Consider the following 22,554-nt stretch of genomic DNA (forward strand, 5'->3'; position numbering starts at 1 on the left):
ACTACTACACTAGAAGGGAACATGGTAAAGTAACCGCGCAACCAAAGCACAGCGCCCGCTTGTCTCTTCCGACCCAGTCTCTTTTTGCCATTCCTCCTCCCCCGCGCAGCAGCAGCGGCCACGGCATCAGCAACAGCAGCCGCAGCGCCGCCGGCAGTCGCGTCACCACCATCGTGGCGAGCGAGCTTAGAACGACGGCTTGGCGTTCTTGACGAGGTCCTCGAAGTAGGCCTGGTTCCACTGGCCGGCCTCGGGGCTGGGGTTGTAGGCGTCGGGCTTGCCGCAGAAGCTGTCGTAGCGGGTGGCCGAGGTGTCGCTGGTGCCGTCGGACTCGCCACCGGGCTTGACCCAGACGAAGGCGTCGGCGAGCTCGGCGCCCGTGTTGGCCGTGGGGCGCGCACCGAAACCGGCGCCCTTGACGTTGCACCAGTTGCCCCACTCCTCGCGGAGGCCGGAGACACCGTTGCGGCCGGTGTCGACGATGGCGTGGTTGGGCATGCCGGCCGTCTTGAGCGCCGCGCCGAAGGTGGTGATGTAGGTCTTCTCGTTCTGGCACGAGTTGTACTTGGCGTCCGAGGTGTCGGAGAACTCGCCGGGGGACAGGTCCCTGGAAAGGTGGGTTTTCGTTAGCAAGCAAATCTCGGGGGGGGGGGGGGGGGGGGGTGGTATTTGTCATGTCATGGAGAGAATGGGCTTACCATTGGTTCCAGCCAGCCACGTTGGTGGCGATACCACGGAACTGCTTGGGCGAGCCGGCGGCCTTGTAGGCCTTGGCGAGCTCCTCAGCACCGGGCTTGAGGTTGGCGTCCCAGCCGAGCCAGCCACCGTGGCCAGCATCGAGGTACATGACGACGTTGGGAAGGTTGAGCTGCTTGAGAGCGTACGCGACACCCTCGTGGTACCCGTCGGCGCTGTCCTGGCAGGTGGTGAGGTCGATGTTGGTGACCAGGTTGGGGAGCGAGTCGGGCTCGATGACGAGCGCGAAGGCCGTGTTGGGGTTGGCCTTGATGATCGGGACGATCTCTGCGGCGCATGTGTCAACGGCCTGTCCATATTTCTTCGGCTGCTTCTGCTTCTCGCCTGGGAATCCAGAGCCAGAGGCCAGAGGGCCAGAGGGGGAGGTTGGGGGGGGACTACTCACTGTCGATGTACTCGGTCTTGTACTTCTCGATCTCACCGACCTTCAGCTCACCGTTGGAGGCCTTAGCGGCGCAGTCACGGCCCGGGAGATCGTAGATGACGAGACCGAGGATGTTCTCGCAGGGAACGTCCTCAAGGGCGGGCTCGAGCTTGCCGATGTTCTCGATGGTGTCGAGCCACAGGAAGGTACCGACGTCAGCGACCTTGGCGGCCTTGGCCGCGAGGGCGGAGTCCGAGATCTGCTCAACGGCGGCCTCGACCTCGGCGCGGAAGAAGTTGTTGGGGTGCAGGGTGTACTTCTTGAAGACGTTGGTCGAAGCATCGAGCGTGACGGCCGACGCGCAGGCACCGCCAGCTTGGCGGGGCTTCTGCTGGGTCGTGGGCGACGGGGCGGCAAGGGCCAGGGTGGCAAACGCCAGGGCAGCGGACGTGGAGAACTTCATGTTGGGCAGGATCACACACAAGTTGGAGTTGGAACTGTGATGGGCTGGTCGAGAGATCTTCCTTCTTTGCAACAGAGGGCGGATGGCTCGCCTTTATACCAGGTATGAATGCCCCCTTGGCGTTTGCCGCGTCCCCTGGCGACCACATCCCGGAGCCTCAGGGGCCGAGGCCAACGAACGCCTGCGGGCCGCTCACGAGGTAAGGCTACCATCCTGCTCTGGAGGTCGAGCCTTGCAATCAGGAAGACAGGGCCGGTGTTGGCGCGAGGGCTCGGGTTGGACGCTCCGAGGAGGGATGTGAGCCGCGCCGAGCAGTCGCCGCGAGGATATGGGATGCGGGGCTGCTGGCGAGTGCCGATCACAGCGAGTGGACGGGCTGTCAGGTCCCATCTCGCACTTCATATCGAGCTTCATTTGCGCTCAGGCGGTGCCCCCGCGGCCCCGTTGCGGATTGGTTGATGGGCTACGGATGTTGCCATTGCGGTTGAACGTATACGTGGGGAATGTGGGGAATCGGGGAGCTGGTTCCTGGCAATCTGGGGTACTTTCCCACCTTCATGCACGTCCCTCGATCTCCCGTTTGGGTAAGCTACCTATCCAGGGGTTCCAGGGGGGGTACGGAGCTTTGCCTTTTGCAAACGCCCTCCCGCCACGGCGGGCTTGTGAGGAAGCTTCGCCGTGTCGATCAGCGGGTAACGGTCCGTCATGAGGAACGCCAGTGGCTGTTTTTGATGGCGTTAACTGCGTACCTTTGTGGGCGCGGAGCAGAGAACTCCCGAGTTGTTATGGCAGGTCATTCACTCTGGATGACTGCCCCGGGTCATCACTAGAGATTGAATCCGAAGGGTCTAGAGCTTCGATTCTTTTTTTCAGAGGTAGCACTCATGACAAGTCGGAAACGGCCATTAATGTCATATCGAGATGCATACATGCACATACTCGCGATCTCTTCACACCACGATCCGGGTCTGACACTTCATCAAGTTCGAATGCGGGGACTCCGCATGCACCCATACGGACGTGTACATGAGGGTCCCCCGGGGACTCCATTTCCCCAACATCTCATTCCCGGCGCTAAACGGCAGTTGGTGGCTAAAATACGCCATTGTTTGAAACGGAGCTTGATTTGTGTGCAGGCGCATATAGTACCCCCTATTAACCCGTTGATTATTAGCCGGCAATCCCAGCCCAGTGCCACGGGAGCACGCAGGGGGTCACTTGAAGGGTGTAGTCGGTGCCGATCATGATACTACCCGCCCTGCTCTGCCGCACAAATTCAGCGGACTCTTGATTCTTGTCGCCGCCCCGGCTAAACCCCCTAGACGCTTCGTCGGCACGGAGCATGGACCGAGCAGCACGAAAAGGGACGAAGCAACCCCTATACGTGAGTCGCGTTAACCTGACCAGGTCCGGTACCAATGATCTAATGGTTAGGCATCGATCACTTGGTCGCCGGCCACAGGAAGTTCGGTAGTCGTTGCCGTGCCTGTCTTACTCCCGGCTTTGCGTTTCACTCGTTTGTTCGAGAAGCCGGATCAGATCGTGTCGGATCCCGAAATCTGCTCATAACGCCTCGACGTGACATGTTGATGTCATCGTAACCATGTTCGGAGTGCCGGAGCAAGTCCCGAAACCAGTGGCTCTGCTGTTTGTTGTTTTGAAACTTGACTGGCAGAAGCCACCTAGGCCAGGGCTCCCTCGTGACCTTGCCGTGTCCTGGGCTTTACTGCGTACTCCATAAGCCTCCTAGAGTTACTTCGCTGCCTTACTATGTCTCCAGCCGTAGATGGGCGAGGTCAACCGGCTAGGTTTAAGTGCTTCCACAACTGTGGTGACTAGGTATGTACAATGAAACTCGAGGATAGAAAACCCCAGAGGCATCACCAGGAAGTGACTGACATAGACAATCAGCACAAAACGTTTCGAGCAGTTGAAAAATGACACGAAATGCAATTAGACAACAAGCAGACCAGGCCAGGTCTTGCTTAAAACTCGGCAATGCAGTTGGCGACGCCCACCGCACAGCGTGGAAATCGAGCCATGGCGGAGAAGGCGGCCCTGGCTTGTCTCCGGTTTGATTTCTTTTGTTGTTTCGTTTTCTGTTATCGAGTCAGTGATTCAACTTACCGTAGTTTATTGGAAGGCGATGACCTCGGGGACAGCCATAGTTCAACCACCGGTTGGTTAAAACCGATCGTCGACTCCCCTTTTTTCATTGTCGTTTGCTCTTCACCGATGCTTGTCTCTACATAAAGCATGTTTTTCTCCAGGCACCTTTTCTCGGGTTGTCCCCTTGACAATGGCTTCTTATCAAACAAGCCTGTGGTTCTCACTACCTAGTCGTCGCCAAGGTTGTTGCACGGAGTTCTCCACCTCAGAATCGGCCTAGGAAAGCTTAGCGAAGACGTCTGTTGATCAATGAGTTTGACGAGCGCGCTGGGGTGCCGATATAATCCGCCCGGCGAGGAACGGCGAGATGATGGCGTATTTGCGAGAGCGACAAGAAAACAGCCGAAGTACAAAGGAATGCACCACGCAAGATTGAGAGTATCAGAGAATAAACGGCTTGCCGAGGGCACAGCTCTGAGTGGCTGTTGAAAGGCATTCAGTGTTTTGTGGGTATCGTGAACCGGATATTGGATGTCCGTTGTGTCAAGACCTCGCAACCTGCTGGATTAAAGACTTGGACATAGTGACGCATGACATGCTGCCTGTTTGGGTCGGCTCGAGATGTTCGAATGGACTACGCAAGCACAGCGCTATCATCTTGGCTTGCTCCGCTCTTGTTTTCGCTAGGAGAATAAAAAAGCTCAGATCCCGTCCAGGTCGCTTGGAGGCTTGGCCAAAAATGCACCTATCTCCAATCTTTGATGCCCGAGCTCCAGCCCTCTGGCCCCACCCAACTTGCCCGTTCTGCCGTTCCACACCGCCCACGCACAAAACATCTCCCCACACCAGCACCACCAAAATCTCGCCAAATTTTGCGCCTTCAGAATTTCGAACCATCGCCCAACGAACGGATTTTTGTCGACAATCCACGAGTCACCGTCACGATGGGTACGTAGCCCTCCGGCCTCCTCGAAGCCTTTGTGTGCGAGTGGACGAGATTCTGAAATACGTCTCTCTCTGCGATATGGCATATTTGCTCCCGGTCGAGAATTCGTCGTCGTCGCTGTGCCTGGGCTTTTTGTCTCGAAGAGAGATGGGCCGGCGCAAGCTTCGAGACGATGCATCGCTGGTCGACGCGCCAATTTGAGCATACTAGGACCCAAAGGCTGACCGGAGTCCTTGTTGAATAATAGGTATCGATCTGCGGAAGCACCACGAGCGGTCCACGCACCGCAAGGCCCCCAAGAGCGACAACGTCTACCTCAAGCTCTTGGTGAAGCTCTACCGCTTCCTGGCCCGTAAGTCATCATGTTACCCTAACAGAACGCGGTTGTCGGTGATACTGATGGAGCAACATGCCAGGCCGCACTGATGCGCCCTTCAACAAGGTGGTCCTGCGCCGCCTGTTCATGAGCCGCATCAACCGCCCCCCCGTCTCGCTGTCTCGCATCGCGGCCAACCTCAAGAACGGCAACGAGAAGAAGACTGTCGTCGTTGTTGGCACCATCACCGACGACAACCGTCTCCTGACCGTCCCCAAGGTCCAGATTGCTGCTCTCCGCGTCACCGCCACCGCCCGTGCCCGCATCACCGCGGCCGGCGGCGAGGTCATCACCCTCGACCAGCTGGCTCTCGAGAAGCCCACCGGTGCTAACACCCTCCTGCTCCGCGGCCCCAAGAACTCTCGCGAGGCCGTCAAGCACTTCGGCATGGGCCCCCACAAGAACAAGGTTCGTTTTCCGTCCGCTTCCTCCAGCACTCGGCAGAACAGCACTGACCCCCCTCATAGAAGCCCCATGTCCGCTCCAAGGGCCGCAAGTTCGAGCGCGCCCGTGGTCGCCGCAGGTCGCGTGGCTTCAAGGTCTAAAGCGGTGGATATGGATACCCTTTGGAGTTTGGGGCGTGGCACGGGGTTCTTGGTCGTCGCATGGCAATGGTTTTGGGGCATTTGGTTCTGGGCTTGCTATGCTGTGCCGTCAGCCACAGGCGGCATACGGAGCACAAAAGTCTTTTCTCTTTTTTTACGGGCATGAGGAATTGACAGCATGGCACTTGACTGGCGCCACTGCTATGAATGACAATGCCATTGAGCCCCGCAACCGCGTATATGACTGTGTCTTCCTTTGTGGTACATGTGTTGTACAAAGTATTGTGACTATGTTTACAATATGGTCTTACATGTCTGCCCGGTTTCTCGCCAGCGAAGCAGCCCATCTCTTATTGCCCCTCAATATCCTCCAGCGTCACCTCTCCTATCCTATCGCGCGCCACAAAAAACGCTTCCCTAGATTCCTAAACCCGCATGGATCAGATCACATCCCCACCAAACACAGATAGACCATCATAAAGAGAGAAACCGGGAAATATATAAAAAAAAGACTCACCTTGCGTGAAGCATCGGGCTTCTCCCGATGTACCCTCACAAACATCTGTCTCAGCAGCTTCTCGAACGCCTTGTCCTCGGCGCCTTGGTAGAACTTGCACACGAAGGACCCGCCGGGCTTGAGCGTTTCGGACGCAAAGGTGAGGGCGGCGTGGCAGAGGTCCTGTTGTGTGGGGCGCGCGGGGGCGGAGGGGTGGTGGTTAGTTTGGGGTCTGCTTCTCTTCTTGGGGGAGTTATGGGTGGGGGTGGGTTGGGTTGGGGGTTGGGGGTTGGTTACCATGCTCCCGGCGTGGTCTTTGAAGTAGATGCCGCTCGTGTTCATCATCCTGTGATACGGGTTACTCAACGTTTTGACCGAGTAGTGATGGGCCTGGGGCCAAGGTGCTGACATGTCGCTGAGTACCACCTGGCGTGTGGTGAAAGTGAGTCGGTGGTGTTAGCTGGTCTGCTTTTTGTTGTGTGGGTATGGGGGATGGGCTGCTGCGTCGACCTACGTCTACCAACCGCAGATTCGGCTTTTCCTCCGCCTTTTCCTTTGGTTGAGTGCTCTCGTCTGCCTCCTTAGGTTGGGTGCTCATGTCTGCCTCCTCCTTTGGCTGGGTGCTCTCGTCTGCCTCCTCCTTTGGCTGGGTGCTCTCGTCTGCCTCCTCCTTCGGCTGGGTGCTCTCGTCTGGCGAGGGAGACGGCGACGGCGATGCTGATGGCTCTGACGATGCCGATGAAGGCTCAACCGGGCTTCCAATCTCCGCCTCATCCTCCCGCGCCGCCATCCGCTCCAAATCGATATAACTTGGCCGATCAGCGATCTCATCGCCGCCCTCCTCCGCCCCCTCCCTCTCAACCACACCCTCCCCCTCAAGCACCCCCTCCCTCCCCTTCCTCCTCGTCTTCCTCTCCGCCCTCCTCTTCTTATCCCCCTCCACCAACACCTGCTTCACCATACGCTGCACACCCGGACTCAAAAAATTCCCCTGAATCGTGCTCACCCCCTTAGGCGGCTGGGCGGGGATGATATCAATCCCCAAGACGGTGCCGTTGGGCGCGGTGCACTCGACAGCGACCTGCGACCAGCTTCCCGGCGCGTAGCCGAGGTCGACGACGACCTGGCCCTGGCCGCGGCGGAAGAAGCAGTACTTGGCGTCGAGCTCGAGCAGCTTGAAGGCGGCGCGCGACTTGAGCCCTTCCACGTGCCTGAGGCGGGCGTAGGGGTCGCTCTTCTGGCGGAGTTTCCATTGGGAGGAGCTGGAGGAGGGGCGGGTTTGGGTGGGGGTGGGGGTTGGGAGTAGGTATGAGGAGCCGAGGAGGTGTGAATTAAAGGTGCTCCTCGTCGGATTTAGACATGAGAGTCCCCTATTGACTGGGACGGCCAGACGGAGTGGCGTCCGGGTCCATGATGCTTGCATATGGGTGGATGATTCGGCTACACATGAAGCGACATGTATGTGTACTGAGCTTGTTCGTTGAAGCGGGAGAACTAATAATTATTGATAAGTTGGGTTCAAAGCTCTGAAATATCATGAGGCTGGATAGTTGCAAGTCTGAGATTGACGCGTGCAAAAATATCAGGTTAGTTTCAACTCCTCAATTGATCAATTCTTGGCGCGCAGATGAGCGATAAAGGCTTATTTTCTAAGCGGGTAAAAAGCCCGTTAAGCATACAATCCGGACATGAGCCTTACCTTTGGTGAGAGGGTAATGAGTCTGGATATAAGCGAGTGACCCACTTTCTACGCGACGCGATACCTTTGCGGAGCGACTGTAGCTTTTGAGAACTGGCGAGATCACCGCTACTCAGCAAATCTGTGCTACATTGATCTTCTTTGCGTCTTTTGAGGCAGCTGGTTGAAGATTCTGTCTTTCCAGATGCCAGGTGCGGCGCGCGGCGCTTCAGACGTCATTGACGTCATGAGAGGCGATTCGGGGTCTCCAGGAGTGGGATATCGCCGGCCCCAGCGCAAAAGGGTGAAAACGACGAGGGCGATGGAAGCAATGCAACAAGAAAACAATATGGACTGGGAGGAGGAAAATAACAGTGAGAGAATGTTGAGAAACCACAAAAACCGCACAATTCGGGCCGCAGCGGCCGAGGGAGTAGGAGAGGGAATCCAGGGCCAAGAGCAACCCGCGGACTGCAACTTCGAAAATAAATTGAACACTATCAAAACGGAATTTCAGCTTCAATTCGAAAAGCTCAGGAATCACATGGCAGAAGAAATGGCCAAAATGACGGCCCAGTTGACCGAAGAACTGTCGCAAGCGCGAGAGCAACTCATCCAAGCCCGCCGCGAGCTCGAGGACACCAGACTGCAGCTCCACGCCATGAACGAGGCTCAGGAAGCCCCTCCGGCTCGGCCGGCGTATGCGGATGTCGCCCGATGTACACCTCCTACCAGCGGTCCTAGTCTGGCATCCTCCGCAAGCCGGACGACTACGCCAGAGCCAGCGTTCTGCACTGTAGACATGACTAGGGTACCGGAGGAACACGTCGAAGAGGCTACACCTGTGGCCCTTCGCAAGCTCATCGAGAACGAGATGCGAGCGCCGGGAGACCAACCTAAGTGGCGTTGTCTTGCCGTCACCAGAGACAGAGGAAACATCAACCGCCTTAGAATCGTTGGCAGGAACGAAGCGGAAGTAAAGAGAATCAAGGGCATCATCGAAGCGAAGAAGGCGCCGGGTGCGCAGGTCCTACGTGACCAGCTGTACCCAGTTAAAGTTGACAACGTCAATCGTACGGCTGTTCTCGACCCTGAAGGCAAGGTACTCCCCGGAGCGGCGGAAACCCTGGGCCGAGAGAACGACGTGCAGATCGCCAAGCTGGCTTGGCTGAGCCGGAAGGACACTGCGAAGGCGTATGGATCGATGGTGGTATATATCACCAAAGCTGGCGACGCTAAGAGGATCATCAACGAGGGCTTCTTCCACGCCAGAGGCGAATCGGGATACACGGGAGTCTTCGAACGCCGGACACGGCCGAACCAGTGCTACAACTGCCAGCAGATTGGCCACAAAGCTTTCCAGTGCAGGAACCCTCAAGTGTGCGGAATGTGCGCCAGCGAGGGCCACCGTCACAGCGAGTGCTCAGCAGCTATACCGAAATGCGTCCTTTGCGGAGGACCACATGAATCGTTCAGCAAGAATTGCCGGAAGCTCTATCCATCTCGTCATGAATAGGACGTTTCGGATCATCCAATTGAACGTCAGAAAGCAAGGGGAGGTACATGACAGTTTGATGAACGACGTGGCAGTCCAGGACGCTGCCGTCATAGCCATTCAGGAACCCCAGGCGCGGAGGATCCAAGGACGGCTCCTGACGACCCCTATGGATCATCACAAATGGACCAAGATGGTCCCGTGCACGTTGAAGGAAGGTAGATGGGCTATCCGGAGCATGCTCTGGGTGAACAAAACCGTGGAAGCCGAGCAAGTGGTAGTGGACTCCCCGGACATCACGGCAGCGGTCATACGGCTCCCGGAGCGCGTAGTCTTGGTCGCGTCCGTCTACGTACCATGTGGGGACGGCGAGGCACTAAAGGACACCTGCGAGAACCTCCGCAGAACGGTAGCAAAGGCGAAACGGGGCGTAGGAACGACAGTGGATATAGTGGTTGCAGGTGACTTCAACTGCCACGACCAACTGTGGGGAGGAGACGACATCTCCTTCGTGAGACAAGGGGAAGCCGACCCTATCATCGATCTCATGAACGAGCTGACTCTGAGCACCCTACTCCCGAGGGGCACAATAACATGGCAAGCAGGCGGATACGGTTCGACCATCGACCTGGTCCTGGCCTCGGAGGAACTGACAGAAGCCGTGATCAGGTGTGGAGTCCATGGAACGGAACACGGTTCAGATCACCGCACGATCGAAACAGTCTTCGATGTTGAGATACCTATACCGACGCACCATGACCGACTGCTTCTCAAAAACGCGCCATGGAAAGACATCAGGGCCAAAATTGCAAATACACTAGGGGACACCCCAGTGAAGGGCACAGTCTAACAGAGAACGAACCGCCTGATGTCCGCTGTCTCAGGCGCACTCCACTCCCTCACTCCCAAAGCCCGGCCATCGCAATACACAAAGCGATGGTGGACCACGGACCTGACGCAGCTACGTCGCATCTACACGCACTGGAGGAACCGCGCTCGCTCGGAACGCCGGGCAGGCTGGACTACAGTCGAGACTGAGGAGTTGGCAAAGGGCGCAGCAAAACAGTACCACGATGCCATCCGGCAGCAGAAGAAGAAGCACTGGACCGAGTTCCTTTTGGACAACGACAACATTTGGAAGGCTGCAAAGTATCTAAAAACCGGAGACGATACCACGTTTGGAAGGATCCCGCAACTTGTTAGAGCAGATGGTACATCCACGACCGATCATAGAGAACAGGCCGAAGAGCTCCTAACAAGATTCTTCCCGGCCTTGCCCGATACGATCGACGATGAAGGTCCAAGACCGCAGAGGGCACCTATCATGATGCCTATCCTTACGATGGAGGAAGTCGAACGACAGCTGTTCACAATGAAGTCCTGGAAGGCACCAGGGGAGGACGGTTTGCCGGCAGTGGTGTGGAAGGAAGTCTGGCAGGTGGTCAAGCACCATGTACTGGCACTCTTCCGTACCTCGCTGGAGGACGGGGTCCTTCCCAGCCAGTGGCTACATGCTAAGATCATCCCGCTCAAGAAACCGGGCAAAGAGGACTACACAATCGCAAAGGCGTGGAGGCCAATCTCCCTTCTAGCAACGCTGGGCAAAGTGCTGGAGTCGGTGATCGCGGAACGGCTGTCCCACGTCGTGGAGACCTACGGCCTCCTGCCCACCAACCACTTCGGCGCGCGGAAGCAGCGATCAGCCGAGCAGGCGCTGGTATTTCTACAGGAGCAGATCTACACGGCCTGGAGAGGACGGAAGATTGTCAGCCTCATTAGCTTCGATGTCAAGGGAGCCTACAACGGAGTCTGCAAGGAACGGCTTGTCCAGAGAATGAGGGCACGTGGTATCCCGGAGGAGCTGTGCCGATGGACAAAAGCTTTCTGTTCTGACCGTACGGCCTCTATCCAGGTCAACGGGCATGCTGCGGAACGACGGGGTCTCCCACAGGCTGGCCTGCCTCAAGGCTCGCCCCTCTCCCCTATCTTGTTCCTCTTTTTCAACGCGGATCTGGTCCAGCGAAAGATTGATAGCAACGGTGGGGCGATAGCTTTTGTCGATGACTTTACCGCCTGGGTCACAGGACCGACGGCACAGAGCACACGCAAGGGCATTGAAGCAATCATCGACCAAGCGTTAGACTGGGAAAAGAGAAGTGGAGCGACATTTGAAGCAGACAAGACGGCCGTCATCCACTTTACCCGCAAGGCCTACAAAGCCAACTCGGCGCCCTTTACCATCAAGGGTCAAAATGTTCAGCCGAAAGACCACGTCAAGATCCTTGGAGTGGTCATGGATGTTAAGCTCAGGTATAAGGAGCATATCGCAAGAGCGGCCTCCAAAGGGCTCAGCGCGGCGATGGAGTTGAAACGGCTCAGAGGTCTGTCTCCGGCTACGGCGCGGCAGCTGTTCACCGCCATGGTCGCGCCAGTGGTGGACTACGCCTCCAGCGTTTGGATGCACCAATGCAATTGGAAGACTGCGCCGGCCATACACAGAGTGCAGAGGGTCGCGGCGCAAGGGATCATAGGAACGTTCAGCAAGGTAGCAACAAGCGTAGCAGAAGCAGAAGCTCACATCCCCACGGCCCAAGATCGGTTCTGGAAGAGGTCGATCAAAATGTGGACGGTCATCCACACCCTACCGGACACGAATCCACTACGCAGCACCACTTCCCGGATGCGCAAGTTCCGGAGATCCTACCGCTCGCCTTTCTTTCAGGTAGCAGATCTCCTCAAGGACGTCCCATTGGACAGCCTCGAAACCATCGCTCCAGTCGTATTAGCACCGTGGGAGAGGCGAGTCCGCACTACGGTTGACGGAACAGGCATGCAGCAAAAAGAAACAGAGTGGGCGGTCCGGATCGCCGTAAGCAGCTCCGCGCGGAACAACGTGGTAGGGATCGGAGGAGTCGTCCGTCTCCCGCTACCGATACGAGATGACTCAAGGAACGAAGCCTTCAGTGTGACGCTGGGCTCTAGGTCGGAGCAAAACCCGTTCTCAGGCGAGCTTGCGGCTGTTGGGTGCGCGTTGAGGTTGATTCGAAATGTTAGGTACCGGAAGATCATCCTGGCCACCAGCAACAAGGCAGCCGTGATGGCCTTGGAGCGACCACACCGGCAATCAGGGCAACAATATCTCTGTCAGGCGTACGATGCGATAAGTGCCTTACGCAACGCGGGAAACACGATCTCGGTCGTCTGGATCCAAGCGGGTACAAAAAACGAGCTCCTAAACACAGCCAAAGCGAAAGCAAAGGAAGCCACGCGGCGAGACGCTACGCCGCAAACCCAGGATCCGGCCATGCGGCCAACAGCCCTCCGTATCGCATGGGCAAAGCGGGCAGCGCCCACGTCCTTACCTGACAAAGTGGGCGGACATTCCAAGAGAGTCGATATAGCGTTACCAGGGAAGCATACGCGACTATTATACGACGACCTGTCTCGAAGCGAGGCTGGCGTGCTGGCTCAGCTTAGAACAGGCATGGCCAAGCTCAACACATACCTGCATCGCATCAAAGCAGCACCGTCAGATCAGTGCGCATGTGGACAAGCAGCAGAGACAGTAGAACACTTTCTCTTCCGATGCAGAACATGGACCACGCTCAGAACAGAGATGCTCCGATGCACAGATACGCACAGAGGCAACATTTCCTTTTATCTAGGAGGCAAATCACCCTCGGATGGCAAAGACTGGACTCCGAACCTAAAGGCCGTTCGGACGACGATACGGTTCGCAATGGCCACGGGTCGACTTGACGCAAACTCGCCGCAGACCGACTAAAACACCTAAGTAACCACCCACTACTCTCCATGACCGAATCCCCCCCCCCCCCCCCCCCCCATCACCTCGTACCCCGGACAGCAGGCACCGCTTCAGCCGCCGAAGATAGGACGTTGAACACTTGGAGAATCGCCTTCAAGCCAGCCCACTACTAATCCTACCAACCCACGAGAATCCGAAGAAGAATGGTAGAACGGAGCGAACACGCTAGAATGGACTTGCATGGGCTTTAAGGAGATCAAGGCATATCTTTGGAAATGTATGGCTGAGTTAGTATTAGTTGCCCTTTCGGGTTAAACCCGCCGGGCGGAATAAATTGTTTGTTTGTTTGTTTGTTTGTTGTAATGAGTCTGGCTGGAGTTGCTGAAGTGAAAATAGTGCAGCGGTTGGATTTCATCAGGCTTTGCAAATGGTCATGGATTGAAGTTTTACATCACTTGCGAGAATAGAGGGGAAACCGAGATGTCCCATTGATCATGTTATAACGAATGAACAACACCCAGATGCCCAACCCCCCCAAACCAGTCCCAGAACGCCAAATGCAACAACACACTCACAACGCCAAAATATGCCCAGCCCATTGTGCCTATTCCCAGCCAGAAGTAAATGCCCTAGACCGCAATATCAACATCATCTGCCAACCGCGGCAGTTATGCCAAAAAGCTAGCCGCCACACCCCTCCTCTCCTTCTTCAAGGGCGAAAACGATGCCCCGCCAAAGGCATTCTTGACGCCCGCCCCAAACCTCGCAGCACTGGGGCCCTTCCCCATAGCTTTGGCACCGCCGGCCTTGGTCACAGGCGGCCGCTTCGCAGGAGGAGCAGCGGTAGCGGCCGGCTTGACCTTCTCGCCCTCATCCTCAGCCTCGTCGAATAGCGTCGAGGGGTTTGCCCCGAGCAACTTGCGCTTCTTCTTCTTGGGCTCCACCTTCTCTGGGAGGTCGATGGCGGCGTCAGTTGTGGATTTGACTGCTGGTTCGGCGTCGGCATTGTTGGCGGGGCGGTTCTCCTGATCTTGGTTGGTGCTGCTGTTGCCCTCCTCTGCTTCTTCGGTAACCTTGTCTAGCGTTGACTCGACGCGCGGAGCCTTGCGGTTCCGAGCCGTCAGGTTCTTCGTGGAGGGTGAGGCGTCGTTGAGGGGCTTTGTGCGAGGCCTGCCACGGGGCCGCTTCTCGACAAGTTTGACGGCGGAGGCGGGTTTGACAGCCGAGGACTCGACTGCCGCCGTCGCTTTGGGAAGTGGCTCTTCGGGAGCCGGCTCAACGGGAGCGGTTTCCTCGGCGCCGCGGAATTGGACCGCTGGTGTTGGCGTGGCTTCTTCGCCTGCGGGTTTCGGGGACCCGTCGGGGTTGTGCGTCTTGTTGAGGAAGGGAGTGATGGAGAATTCGGATTTCCCGCCGACCATGGACAGGTCGAAGCCCCTCTTCTTAAGAGGGCGTTTCGGCCGGTCGTCCATGCCAGGGGTGAGGAGGACCTTGTCGTCCATGCTCATCTCATCCGCTGGCCGCTTCTTCTTTGCATTCGCCTTAGCACCGGCGCCCTTAAGCGGTACTGTGGTTGTCGCGACCGTGGAAACCTTCACCGCCCGCTCTTGTGCCTTCTCCAGCTCAGCGCGGCACTTCTTGAGCTCTTCTTGTGCATCGCGCAGCTTGCTGCGTAACCTGTCCACCTTGTCAAACGCAGCTTGCTGCCGTTCTTCCGCATCGACTTGGGCCTGCTCGCTCTCTCGTCGGAGCTTCTCCTGCACCTTCGCCTGTTCCGCCAATTTTGCAACAGCCTCGGCAAGTTCCTCCCGGAGTTGTGTGAGCTCCTCAGCAGAAGCTTGCTCTTCCTGCATTTCTGATGTCGTGCTGGACTTGGCCTTGGCTAGCTGGTCCGCCCTGCGCTTTTCAGTAGCAAGGCTCTGTTCCACCGTAGCCAGCTTCTCCCGGAGCCCTTGCAGCTCACCCTCAGCCTTGCTGTTCTTTTCAGCAAGCCGCTTTCCCTTAGCTAGTTCCTTCTCTAGCTCGCGCACTTGCTTGCGGAGCTCTTCCTCGACCTCATTGTCGCAGTCCTGCTTTTGTGCTGCCTTCTCCGCAGCTCGCTTCTCGTTGGCTAGCTCGACTTCCAACGTGTTAAGTTGGCGTTCCAGAGCCAGCTTCTCGGCGAGCACATCCTTCTGGTGCGCAAGTTGCGATCGCAGATGTTCTAATTCGGGTTTCAGGACGGCAACTTCCCGGGAGAGGGCGAGCTTCTCGGACAAGACCTTGGTCGAGTCTTGCGATACGGCGTTGAAGGCGGATAGTTCCTCCTGTTGCAACATATATCAGAATCAGACTTGGAAGCCGGGCCAGCAGCCAACTTTACCTTCAGGTTGGTAATCTCGCGAGCCTGGGACTGCATGAGGTTATCCTGCCTGCGGGACTTCTCATGCGCGCTGTCCAGCTGGCTGCGGACATCCTCAATTTGCTCGACAAGCTCCTTGACACGCAAGTCCCTTTGCGCAAGCTGATCTTTGGCGCCAGAGGTCTCGTCGCGGAGCACCATGCTGCGCACCTTTAACCGCCTTGCTTCTTCGGTCCTAACCACGAGATCGCACTCGTGGATGGCCTGTTGGTACTTCATGTCGAGATTGTGCATTGTTTCGGTTCTCTGACATTGATTGGGCATGTTAGAACAGCGCCCGACGCGTGGTAGGGCTGATGCGCACCTCTTCAGAGTCCATGTTTACCCATTGCGACGCGTTTTTCGGCGGCATAAGGATGTAAACAATGGTGTGAAAAAGGTCAAACAAGGACAAAGTTCGCTGATAATCGAGTAGCAACGAGGTTGGAATGGGTCAACGAGAACACCAAGGATGTGGACGATGAACGATAGATGGCTGAATATAGATGATGCAATGGTAGAGGAATGCAATCAAGAAGCCGCCCACAGTTTGAAGTAAACAGTCTTCCCAACACGGCTTAGCGCATTGCGTCGGCCCCCACCGTGTCATCCTGGCATCTTTGTCGGACCGGCAATGCCAAGCCGCAAGGGTGCAACCAGCTGTAGCAGAGCTCCGAAGCCCATTTGGCTGACGTTCCTTAAGGACACACTTGCCAGAAGCAGAAGCTCTATCCCAATCGCCCGCCAAGGCCCCCGAAGCCAGCAGCAGCGGCCATCGTCAACGCCAAAACCAACCACCACCACGACCCAATTGGTGATCCGTCCAGGATCAATTGGTCCCTCCGCGCGGCGACGACTCGAACTAAACACCCCACAACACCCCCGCGAGACCAAGCCCAAAACCCAAGATGCGTCTACTCACCCTCCTCACCACGGCGCTCCTCAGCGCGGCCACCGGCGCCCTCGCCGCCAAGAAGACGTCCTCAGAGCGCTTCCAGCTGTACCACAGCAAAGCGCTCTCCACAAGCCCCGTGAAGCTCAGCGAGGCATCGTACCGGGAGCTGACGGCGACGCCGCGCGACTACAGCGTGGCGGTGCTGCTGACGGCGATGGACGCGCGGTACGGGTGCCAGCTGTGCCGCGAGTTCCAGCCCGAGTGGGAGCTGCTGGCGCGCAGCTGGACGGGTGGCGATCGTAAGGGCGAGTCGCGTGTGGTGTTTGGGACGCTGGATTTTGGGGATGGGAGGGATGTTTTTATGAGTGTAGGTTTTGTCAAGGAGGCGGATCGACTTGGGTATGTGGTATGGGAGTTGACTGACGTTTGGGGTGATAGCTCGGGTTGCAAACGGCGCCGGTGCTGTTCTTTTTCCCGCCTACGACCGGCCCTCACGCTACGGCCTCGCCGGAACCGGTTCGATATGACTTTACGGGAGGGTAAGTTGTTCAGGAGTACGGACTTGTGTGTTTGGCGGAGAGACGCTGACGGATGGTTCCCCCGTATTAGAGCGCAAGCGGCCGAGGTTGTGCACAGCTGGGTTGCGCGGTACCTGCCGGACCGCCCTCACCCGCCCATCAAGCGGCCGATCAACTGGATGCGGTGGATCTCAACCTTTGTCATTCTCTCGGGCGGCCTGACCTTCTCCTACGTCGCCTGGCCCTACGTGCTCCCCGTCATCCAGAGCCGCACCGTCTGGGCGGCCATTACCCTGATCTCGATCCTTCTGTTCACCAGCGGCCACATGTTCAACCACATCAGGAACGTCCCGTACGTCGCCGGCGACGGCCGCGGCGGCATTAGCTATTTTGCGAACGGCTTTCAGAACCAGTATGGCCTTGAGACACAGATTGTGGCTGCCATGTGTAAGTGCTTTACAAACAAAGTCTATCCTTTTTTGTTACCCCGCCCGACCCGGTCTCCTTTCCCTCTGTATGCCTATCTAACGCCGCCAACCCAAATAACAGATGGTATCCTTGCTCTTTCCAGCATTTCCTTGGCTATCAAAGTGCCTCGGATGACCGACCCCAGGAACCAGGGCATTGCCTTCCTCGCCTGGTTCGGTATCCTCTTCGTGGTGTATAGCCTCCTCCTGAGCATCTTCCGGGGCAAGAACCCCGGCTACACTTTCTCGCTGCCGCCTTTCATGTAAGCGGCCGAGTAGGAATGTTGCTCGAATTCATCCCGGTTGTTGTCCACAACTCTATGGAGCCAAGATCTGGAGCAAGGGAAGTGATGTTTGGTGTGTATGTACAACTAGGGTTATTAGTGGCGCATCTAGAGGAACGGAAAAAGTTGCCTTGATCGATCAACTCTTCGCGATTTCGGCTGCGCTTGGGGTTAGTGATGGTGTTTTTGAACCAAGATAACAAGACTCACATATCGGTGAAGGATTACTGCAAAAGCGGCTCCTCTTCGGGCTTCAGGCTCACGAGGAAGTCGCGGCAGAGCTCAAAGCTCAGCCAGCTCGACGCCATACTCGGTGCCACCTTGAGGAGGTTCGGGATGATACCCTTGTAAAGGCCCTTGATGCCTTCTTGGGTAACGATGACGCGGACAGCGTCGAATAGGGATTTGTATTGATAGCCCATGCCGGACATGGTGTTGATTTGGAATCGCCGCCGGAGAACGTCACTACTTTGGTCAGCACCCCGCCCCTGGATCTTAAGTCCGTCGGCGTCAAACTTACAATGGGTATGTGCATGTTTGCGCCACCGCGCCGGAGATGGCGCCCGCGGCTAGTTTCCGGACGGCACTAGGGTTTTGATCGCCTTCCAATGTTAGGTATTGCCTGACAAACTCATATGTCATAAAGTTTAATCCGACCTGTGCCACGGATTAGCGGGACGTCACCAAGTCACCTGTCGAGTCGGAAGTTATGACGTACGTATGGCGCAACACCCGTCACCGTCGGAACAATGCCTCGATACAACGCTCTGATGCCCCCTTCCGTTTTGTACATGGTGCCCATGGTCTGCCACATGCCCGGAAGCTTGGTCGGCTTTTCGCCGAGTTCTGCAAACGATGCCGATTGGATCGAGAGGCGCGTGCGCACGATGTCGAGCGGGTATGTGAAGGTGACGGAGGTGATGCCGGCAATTCCGCCGCAAGTAAGGCGCGCTAATGGCGTGAGACTGTCCCCGGGGTGTCGCTCGAAGAACTGCTGTAGCCAGGGAAGTCAGCCTTCCAAAACCAAATAGATGCTCCTATAGGCGATAAGCCCCAGGGGTTGCGCACTCTTTTATAGAAATTATAACTCCCAAACTGGACGGCCGAGTACGGCACGATGCGGATGCAATTGGTGCCGTTGCCGCGCATGAACCCGCGCCAGCCCTCCTCCTTCCACATCTTGGTCAGCCCCTTGCCCACGCTGAGCTTGTAGGCATCGCGCCCCGCGCTCTGGATCTGGAAGAGGATTTTGAGGCGCTCGAGCGGCGATACCACGGTGCGGGACACGGCGCCCGCGACGCCGCCGGCGCAGAAGGCCGCAACTACGGGCTGGGAGACGGTGGCGAGGAATTGGTCGGCGGCGGTCAGCTTGTCGGGGGGTGGCGGGGGTGGTGACGACGTCGAGGTCGAGAGCCCGGGCTGTGGCCTGGGTTCGGATGGTGTGGACCGTGACTATGGAGGGGGCATGGCGTCAGTATCCAAGGCCGTTATTGCAATGTCCTCCCAGCAAAGCCGGTGGGGGGGAAGGGGGGGATGCCGGGTTGAGCGACAACAACCCCGCGGAGGCTGAGACAAGGGATACATACGGCTGACATTATGAGGGATTGAGCAACAGAGGGTGGATATGAAGCTCGGCGTTCAACAGCAGGCCGGTTGGCACTGATCTCCGAAGGTTCGTGGCCGTCACGGAGGAAACGGGTGGCCGTCGGTCAGGAGCAGTAAGATGGCGGGACGTCGAGGGGTTCAGGTTACGGTTGCAAGGCTGACATGTCGGGAGAACGAGCCGCTGTCGGTTCCTCGGGTCGCATAGGTGGCGACGTGCTCGTTTTTGGGAGTGGTAAGCTGTCCAAGGTTTGTTTCTAGAGTTTTCAGGAGGCCTTTCGGGAATGGCAGTCACGGCGACGGCGATAGGAGAGAGCAATGCAATTTCGGTTTGGAGATTTGCTAAGAAAGATGCTGAGACTGCGCTTTTGAAGAGGACCGTGTGGTCAGTGGAGATTGGTTCGTCGCTGTGGGCCGGCTCACCCCAGATGACGAAAAATCAAACAAGGCAAAGGTGCCAAGCCACTTCACGGCTCAGCGCCGGTAACTAAAAATGGCCGCTCAATGACTACTTGCTCCTTAGGCCTCAAAGCACCCGCTGGACACCTCCAGGGCCCCTGTAGACGAAGACAATGGGGCAATTGGCTTGACTGGACAAAGTCTCCTTTGTTCAAGCGGTTCTGGCATCGTCCACTTGGCAGCCTCTGATGTGCGCTCTTGGAATAGGGACCAGTGCAAGGTACCGATCGATGACTTGCTGTCGATCGGCAGCTGGGAAGCTAGCTCCCTCTGGCCAGAAAATGCCGAACTCGAAAGGGGAGCAAAGATTCAAGAAAATAAACAAAAGTTAAAGAAGCCAAGAAAAGAAAAAGAGGTAAAGGAAACTGAGCAAAGCAAATCAAATACAAGAATCGAGTAAAGTAAAAATGAGACTTTGGGCTTCCGAATGGCTTTCTTTTCGTTCCTCTGGTCGAAGGCGTCGTCGGCACCTACATCTGGAGTTCGGCTTTTTTTGCCCATGAGGTGGTAAGCCGCAGCGACTGACGCTCCGCCAGGTCACCGAAATACTGTGCCCTGCGAAGCAGCGAGTCGTATTCTGACAAGTATCACGGGTACCTGGCAGCCGTATGCTCCTTATCCATTTGTACATGCGAGGCAGGCTTGTCGGTAACATGCATCGAGGGCAGCAATGCTGCTGGTGGACAACGAGTCAAATCATAGCGAGTCAAGTCTCGACGTCCACGTATTGCCGCCAATAGCCGACGGAGTTGGTCCCGCTTAAGTGGTATAGGTGGTATGTGCCTGTCTGTCTGTTGCAGGTAACTCCCGTTTCTGTCACGGCATCACCGCCCACACCGATCAGGGCGGGGCAGCACTTCTTCGAAGCTTGGAACCATCGAACATGGGACGGGAGTACACAACTCGGTTAAGAGATCACGGGATTGAGCTGCCATCAGGGATCCTTAAAGGGCTTGGACTGTTTCACACGATTTCAGAATAGGCTCGGTGTCGCCGTCGGTGTTGTCATGCCAAGCTCCTAGCCTTGAGCGACTCAAAATCGACTGCTCACGAGGCCTGAATGCATGGCTGGTGCTATCACGAGGACAGTGTTGAGAAACCAACCTGCAATTGCAACTACCTACTCGTAACAGTGTCTATTTTAACTCCCCACCGACTCCAGCAGAACGTAAGGAGATGAACGATCGCATGCGTAAGGCTAGGTACATCCTACTGTCTCCAGAAATGGTCGTCGCGGATGTCCCTCCTATTATTTCGGAATTGGGGTGGATTGGAAGGTCCAATCGGGATCGCATTTTGGGCCGACGCAAAGGTGGGAACAGGGGTAACGAGCTTAAGAAGGTCGAACGCCCCAAGAGACGTCCAACATCAGTAATCCACCACAGGAGGAAAGAGAACGCCGAAAGTGCAATAACAGTCTTACAGCCAGAACCCTGAAGGAATCGCGATTAAGAAGGGGTTTCCCGAGCAAAATGCGTTCATTCGGCGACGTCGAGGTCGTCGTGGGCCGGCCGATCGGGGCTGTCGATGGCTGCATTGTGTCAGATATCAGATATCGCCTGCCTTGTGGTGGGTGCGAATAACTAGAGAAAACATACGCTTCCTGTCGTCCCCATTTGCGCCGTTCTCGCGACGGTCGCGCTCGTCACGGTCACGGTCGTCCTTGTTGTCACGGTCCCGATCGCTGAGGCCGGTATCAGCATGTTAGTGGTGGTGGTACGGGGCAGAACGATACATACCGATCAGGGCTGCGCGAGCGGTCACGGGTGTCGCGGCGATCACGGTCGTAGTCACGGTCCCGGTCGCGGTCACGGCGATCATCCTTCCTGGGCGAGTAGTCGCGACGACGCGGGCTGGGCGACCGACGGCGCGGGGAAGAGCGGCGCGGTCCACGCTCCCGTTCACTGCGATCGAACCGCCACGAAGCGGACGGCGGGGTACGAGCCCACTAGAGCGGAATCAATACACTGGGGTCTAGCTGAACAGGCGGTGACGCTAAGGGCATACCTCGATCTTCAGCACATCGTCGCGACCGATGCGCTTGTTGTGCATATCATGATACGCGTCGTCCGCATCGCGGCGATCCTCGTACTCCACGAAAGCAAACCTACGAACAACGGTTAGGGGCGCTGTTGTTATCGCAAAGCCAATCAATGGGCGCCACTTACAGCCTACTGCTGGCGGACCGCGGAGCCGGGATGTCACAGCGAACCAGACGGCCGTAGCTAGATAAACCCCCAATTGTCAGCACGTTGGCAAATATCGCGGGATGCTAAGGAGGCTTCTTTGCTGGCCGCGCGCGGTCAAACTCCAAAATATATGCTGCTCGTGGCAGGTTGCTCGCCCGATGCAACAGATAAATTCTTGTTATATCTTCGCCGGCCGCTCGATCGAAAGGGGGAGGGGCCGAGGGCACGAGATCCGGAACCTCGAGCGAATCACCGGCGCGGAGTGATGGGAGCGACGGCGGCGAGGATGTATGGAAGGGAGGTGGGCGAGGGAGCGCGACGACGAGGAGGGGGGACGTAGCAGGGGGAGGACGGTAAGAGGAAGGTAATCGAGGATCGAGCTCGGGGTTGGTGATCGAGCCATCGCCGTGTGGTGTTAAACGTACCGCTCGAATTCGTACGCAAGGTCGCGCGCGCGAGTGCCGTGGCTGAAGCCGGACACGTAAAGGGTGGTTCCGTTGCGAGACATGATGGGCTGATGATTGATGAAAAAGTGGCAGCGGTTGCCTGAAGAAAACCGATTCAACTGATCGCGACGCTGTAATTAGGCACCTTGATCTCTGTGCAGTTTCCCCGAAAACAGGGTGAGTTTTGCCACCAGATTAGACAATGGCAATGCTTGGCAGGCAAAGAACAACCAAGAAGAGCCACCACTCGATGATGGTTTGATGGATTCCGAAGAGGTTGACGGAGGCGAGAGGTGGAATGTTCGGAGAAAGTGGAATGG

At 56.9% G+C, this 22,554-nt stretch overlaps 7 protein-coding genes across 7 annotated transcripts; 2 read left to right on the forward strand and 5 right to left on the reverse strand.

Annotated features, from left to right (window-relative positions):
- Positions 1–186: 186 nt before the first annotated feature.
- F5144DRAFT_606821 (1, 4-beta cellobiohydrolase) lies at positions 187–1,583 on the reverse strand (the record flags this gene model as incomplete). Its single annotated transcript, XM_066791512.1, has 3 exons — positions 187–607; positions 699–1,080; positions 1,142–1,583. The coding sequence occupies 3 exons, from the start codon at positions 1,581–1,583 to the stop codon at positions 187–189; spliced, it is 1,245 nt and encodes a 414-aa protein (XP_066638887.1).
- Positions 1,584–4,436: 2,853 nt separating this feature from the next.
- F5144DRAFT_586157 (60S ribosomal eL18 domain-containing protein) lies at positions 4,437–5,806 on the forward strand. Its single transcript, XM_066789740.1, has 4 exons — positions 4,437–4,640; positions 4,886–4,990; positions 5,055–5,422; positions 5,482–5,806. The coding sequence occupies exons 1-4, from the start codon at positions 4,454–4,456 to the stop codon at positions 5,557–5,559; spliced, it is 738 nt and encodes a 245-aa protein (XP_066638888.1). The 5' UTR covers positions 4,437–4,453; the 3' UTR covers positions 5,560–5,806.
- Positions 5,807–5,817: 11 nt separating this feature from the next.
- F5144DRAFT_389607 (FtsJ-like methyltransferase-domain-containing protein) lies at positions 5,818–7,723 on the reverse strand. The gene is made up of 6 exons (XM_066784705.1): positions 6,720–7,723; positions 6,570–6,632; positions 6,465–6,481; positions 6,353–6,401; positions 6,077–6,238; positions 5,818–5,984 (listed from the first exon to the last, which is right to left on the reverse strand). Exons 1-6 carry the CDS (start codon positions 7,476–7,478, stop codon positions 5,910–5,912), a joined length of 1,125 nt encoding a protein of 374 aa, XP_066638889.1. The 5' UTR covers positions 7,479–7,723; the 3' UTR covers positions 5,818–5,909.
- Positions 7,724–13,446: 5,723 nt separating this feature from the next.
- Positions 13,447–15,890, reverse strand: F5144DRAFT_586168 (uncharacterized protein). The gene is made up of 3 exons (XM_066789741.1): positions 15,700–15,890; positions 15,357–15,641; positions 13,447–15,300 (listed from the first exon to the last, which is right to left on the reverse strand). Exons 1-3 carry the CDS (start codon positions 15,745–15,747, stop codon positions 13,663–13,665), a joined length of 1,971 nt encoding a protein of 656 aa, XP_066638890.1. The 5' UTR covers positions 15,748–15,890; the 3' UTR covers positions 13,447–13,662.
- Positions 15,891–16,080: 190 nt separating this feature from the next.
- F5144DRAFT_586170 (uncharacterized protein) lies at positions 16,081–17,697 on the forward strand. The gene is made up of 4 exons (XM_066789742.1): positions 16,081–16,636; positions 16,708–16,808; positions 16,879–17,234; positions 17,337–17,697. Exons 1-4 carry the CDS (start codon positions 16,283–16,285, stop codon positions 17,519–17,521), a joined length of 996 nt encoding a protein of 331 aa, XP_066638891.1. The 5' UTR covers positions 16,081–16,282; the 3' UTR covers positions 17,522–17,697.
- Positions 17,698–17,762: 65 nt separating this feature from the next.
- Positions 17,763–19,133, reverse strand: F5144DRAFT_606827 (mitochondrial carrier domain-containing protein; the record flags this gene model as incomplete). The annotated part of the gene is made up of 5 exons (XM_066791513.1): positions 17,763–18,003; positions 18,059–18,195; positions 18,257–18,532; positions 18,607–18,990; positions 19,125–19,133. 5 exons carry the CDS (start codon positions 19,131–19,133, stop codon positions 17,763–17,765), a joined length of 1,047 nt encoding a protein of 348 aa, XP_066638892.1.
- A 1,944-nt stretch (positions 19,134–21,077) lies between these two features.
- On the reverse strand, positions 21,078–22,296 carry F5144DRAFT_606828 (uncharacterized protein; the record flags this gene model as incomplete). Its single annotated transcript, XM_066791514.1, has 6 exons — positions 21,078–21,130; positions 21,198–21,283; positions 21,339–21,547; positions 21,607–21,706; positions 21,768–21,824; positions 22,214–22,296. 6 exons carry the CDS (start codon positions 22,294–22,296, stop codon positions 21,078–21,080), a joined length of 588 nt encoding a protein of 195 aa, XP_066638893.1.
- Between the last annotated feature and the right edge of the window lie 258 nt (positions 22,297–22,554).

This window comes from Chaetomium tenue, assembly GCF_020726465.1.
Source record: "Chaetomium tenue strain MPI-SDFR-AT-0079 chromosome Unknown F5144scaffold_7, whole genome shotgun sequence".
Lineage (NCBI taxonomy): Eukaryota > Fungi > Ascomycota > Sordariomycetes > Sordariales > Chaetomiaceae > Chaetomium > Chaetomium tenue.

Bases quoted from the DNA above. Each gene is read 5' to 3' on its own strand.
- F5144DRAFT_586157 (XM_066789740.1), top strand. From the start codon at position 4,454: ATGCCCGAGCTCCAGCCCTCTGGCCCCACCCAACTTGCCCGTTCTGCC. The intron at 4,641-4,885 runs GTACGTAGCCCT...GTTGAATAATAG, and splicing joins ACGAGTCACCGTCACGATGG to GTATCGATCTGCGGAAGCAC. The intron at 5,423-5,481 runs GTTCGTTTTCCG...CCCCCCTCATAG, and splicing joins TGGGCCCCCACAAGAACAAG to AAGCCCCATGTCCGCTCCAA.
- F5144DRAFT_389607 (XM_066784705.1), bottom strand. From the start codon at position 7,478: ATGCAAGCATCATGGACCCGGACGCCACTCCGTCTGGCCGTCCCAGTC. The intron at 6,239-6,352 runs GTAACCAACCCC...CCCACACAACAG, and splicing joins AAGACCACGCCGGGAGCATG to GACCTCTGCCACGCCGCCCT. The intron at 5,985-6,076 runs GTGAGTCTTTTT...ATGCGGGTTTAG, and splicing joins AGCCCGATGCTTCACGCAAG to GAATCTAGGGAAGCGTTTTT.
- F5144DRAFT_586168 (XM_066789741.1), bottom strand. From the start codon at position 15,747: ATGCCGCCGAAAAACGCGTCGCAATGGGTAAACATGGACTCTGAAGAG. The intron at 15,642-15,699 runs GTGCGCATCAGC...AATCAATGTCAG, and splicing joins TAAACATGGACTCTGAAGAG to AGAACCGAAACAATGCACAA. The intron at 15,301-15,356 runs GTAAAGTTGGCT...ATGTTGCAACAG, and splicing joins GCGAGATTACCAACCTGAAG to GAGGAACTATCCGCCTTCAA.
- F5144DRAFT_586170 (XM_066789742.1), top strand. From the start codon at position 16,283: ATGCGTCTACTCACCCTCCTCACCACGGCGCTCCTCAGCGCGGCCACC. The intron at 16,637-16,707 runs GTAGGTTTTGTC...TTGGGGTGATAG, and splicing joins GGAGGGATGTTTTTATGAGT to CTCGGGTTGCAAACGGCGCC. The intron at 17,235-17,336 runs GTAAGTGCTTTA...CCCAAATAACAG, and splicing joins ACAGATTGTGGCTGCCATGT to ATGGTATCCTTGCTCTTTCC.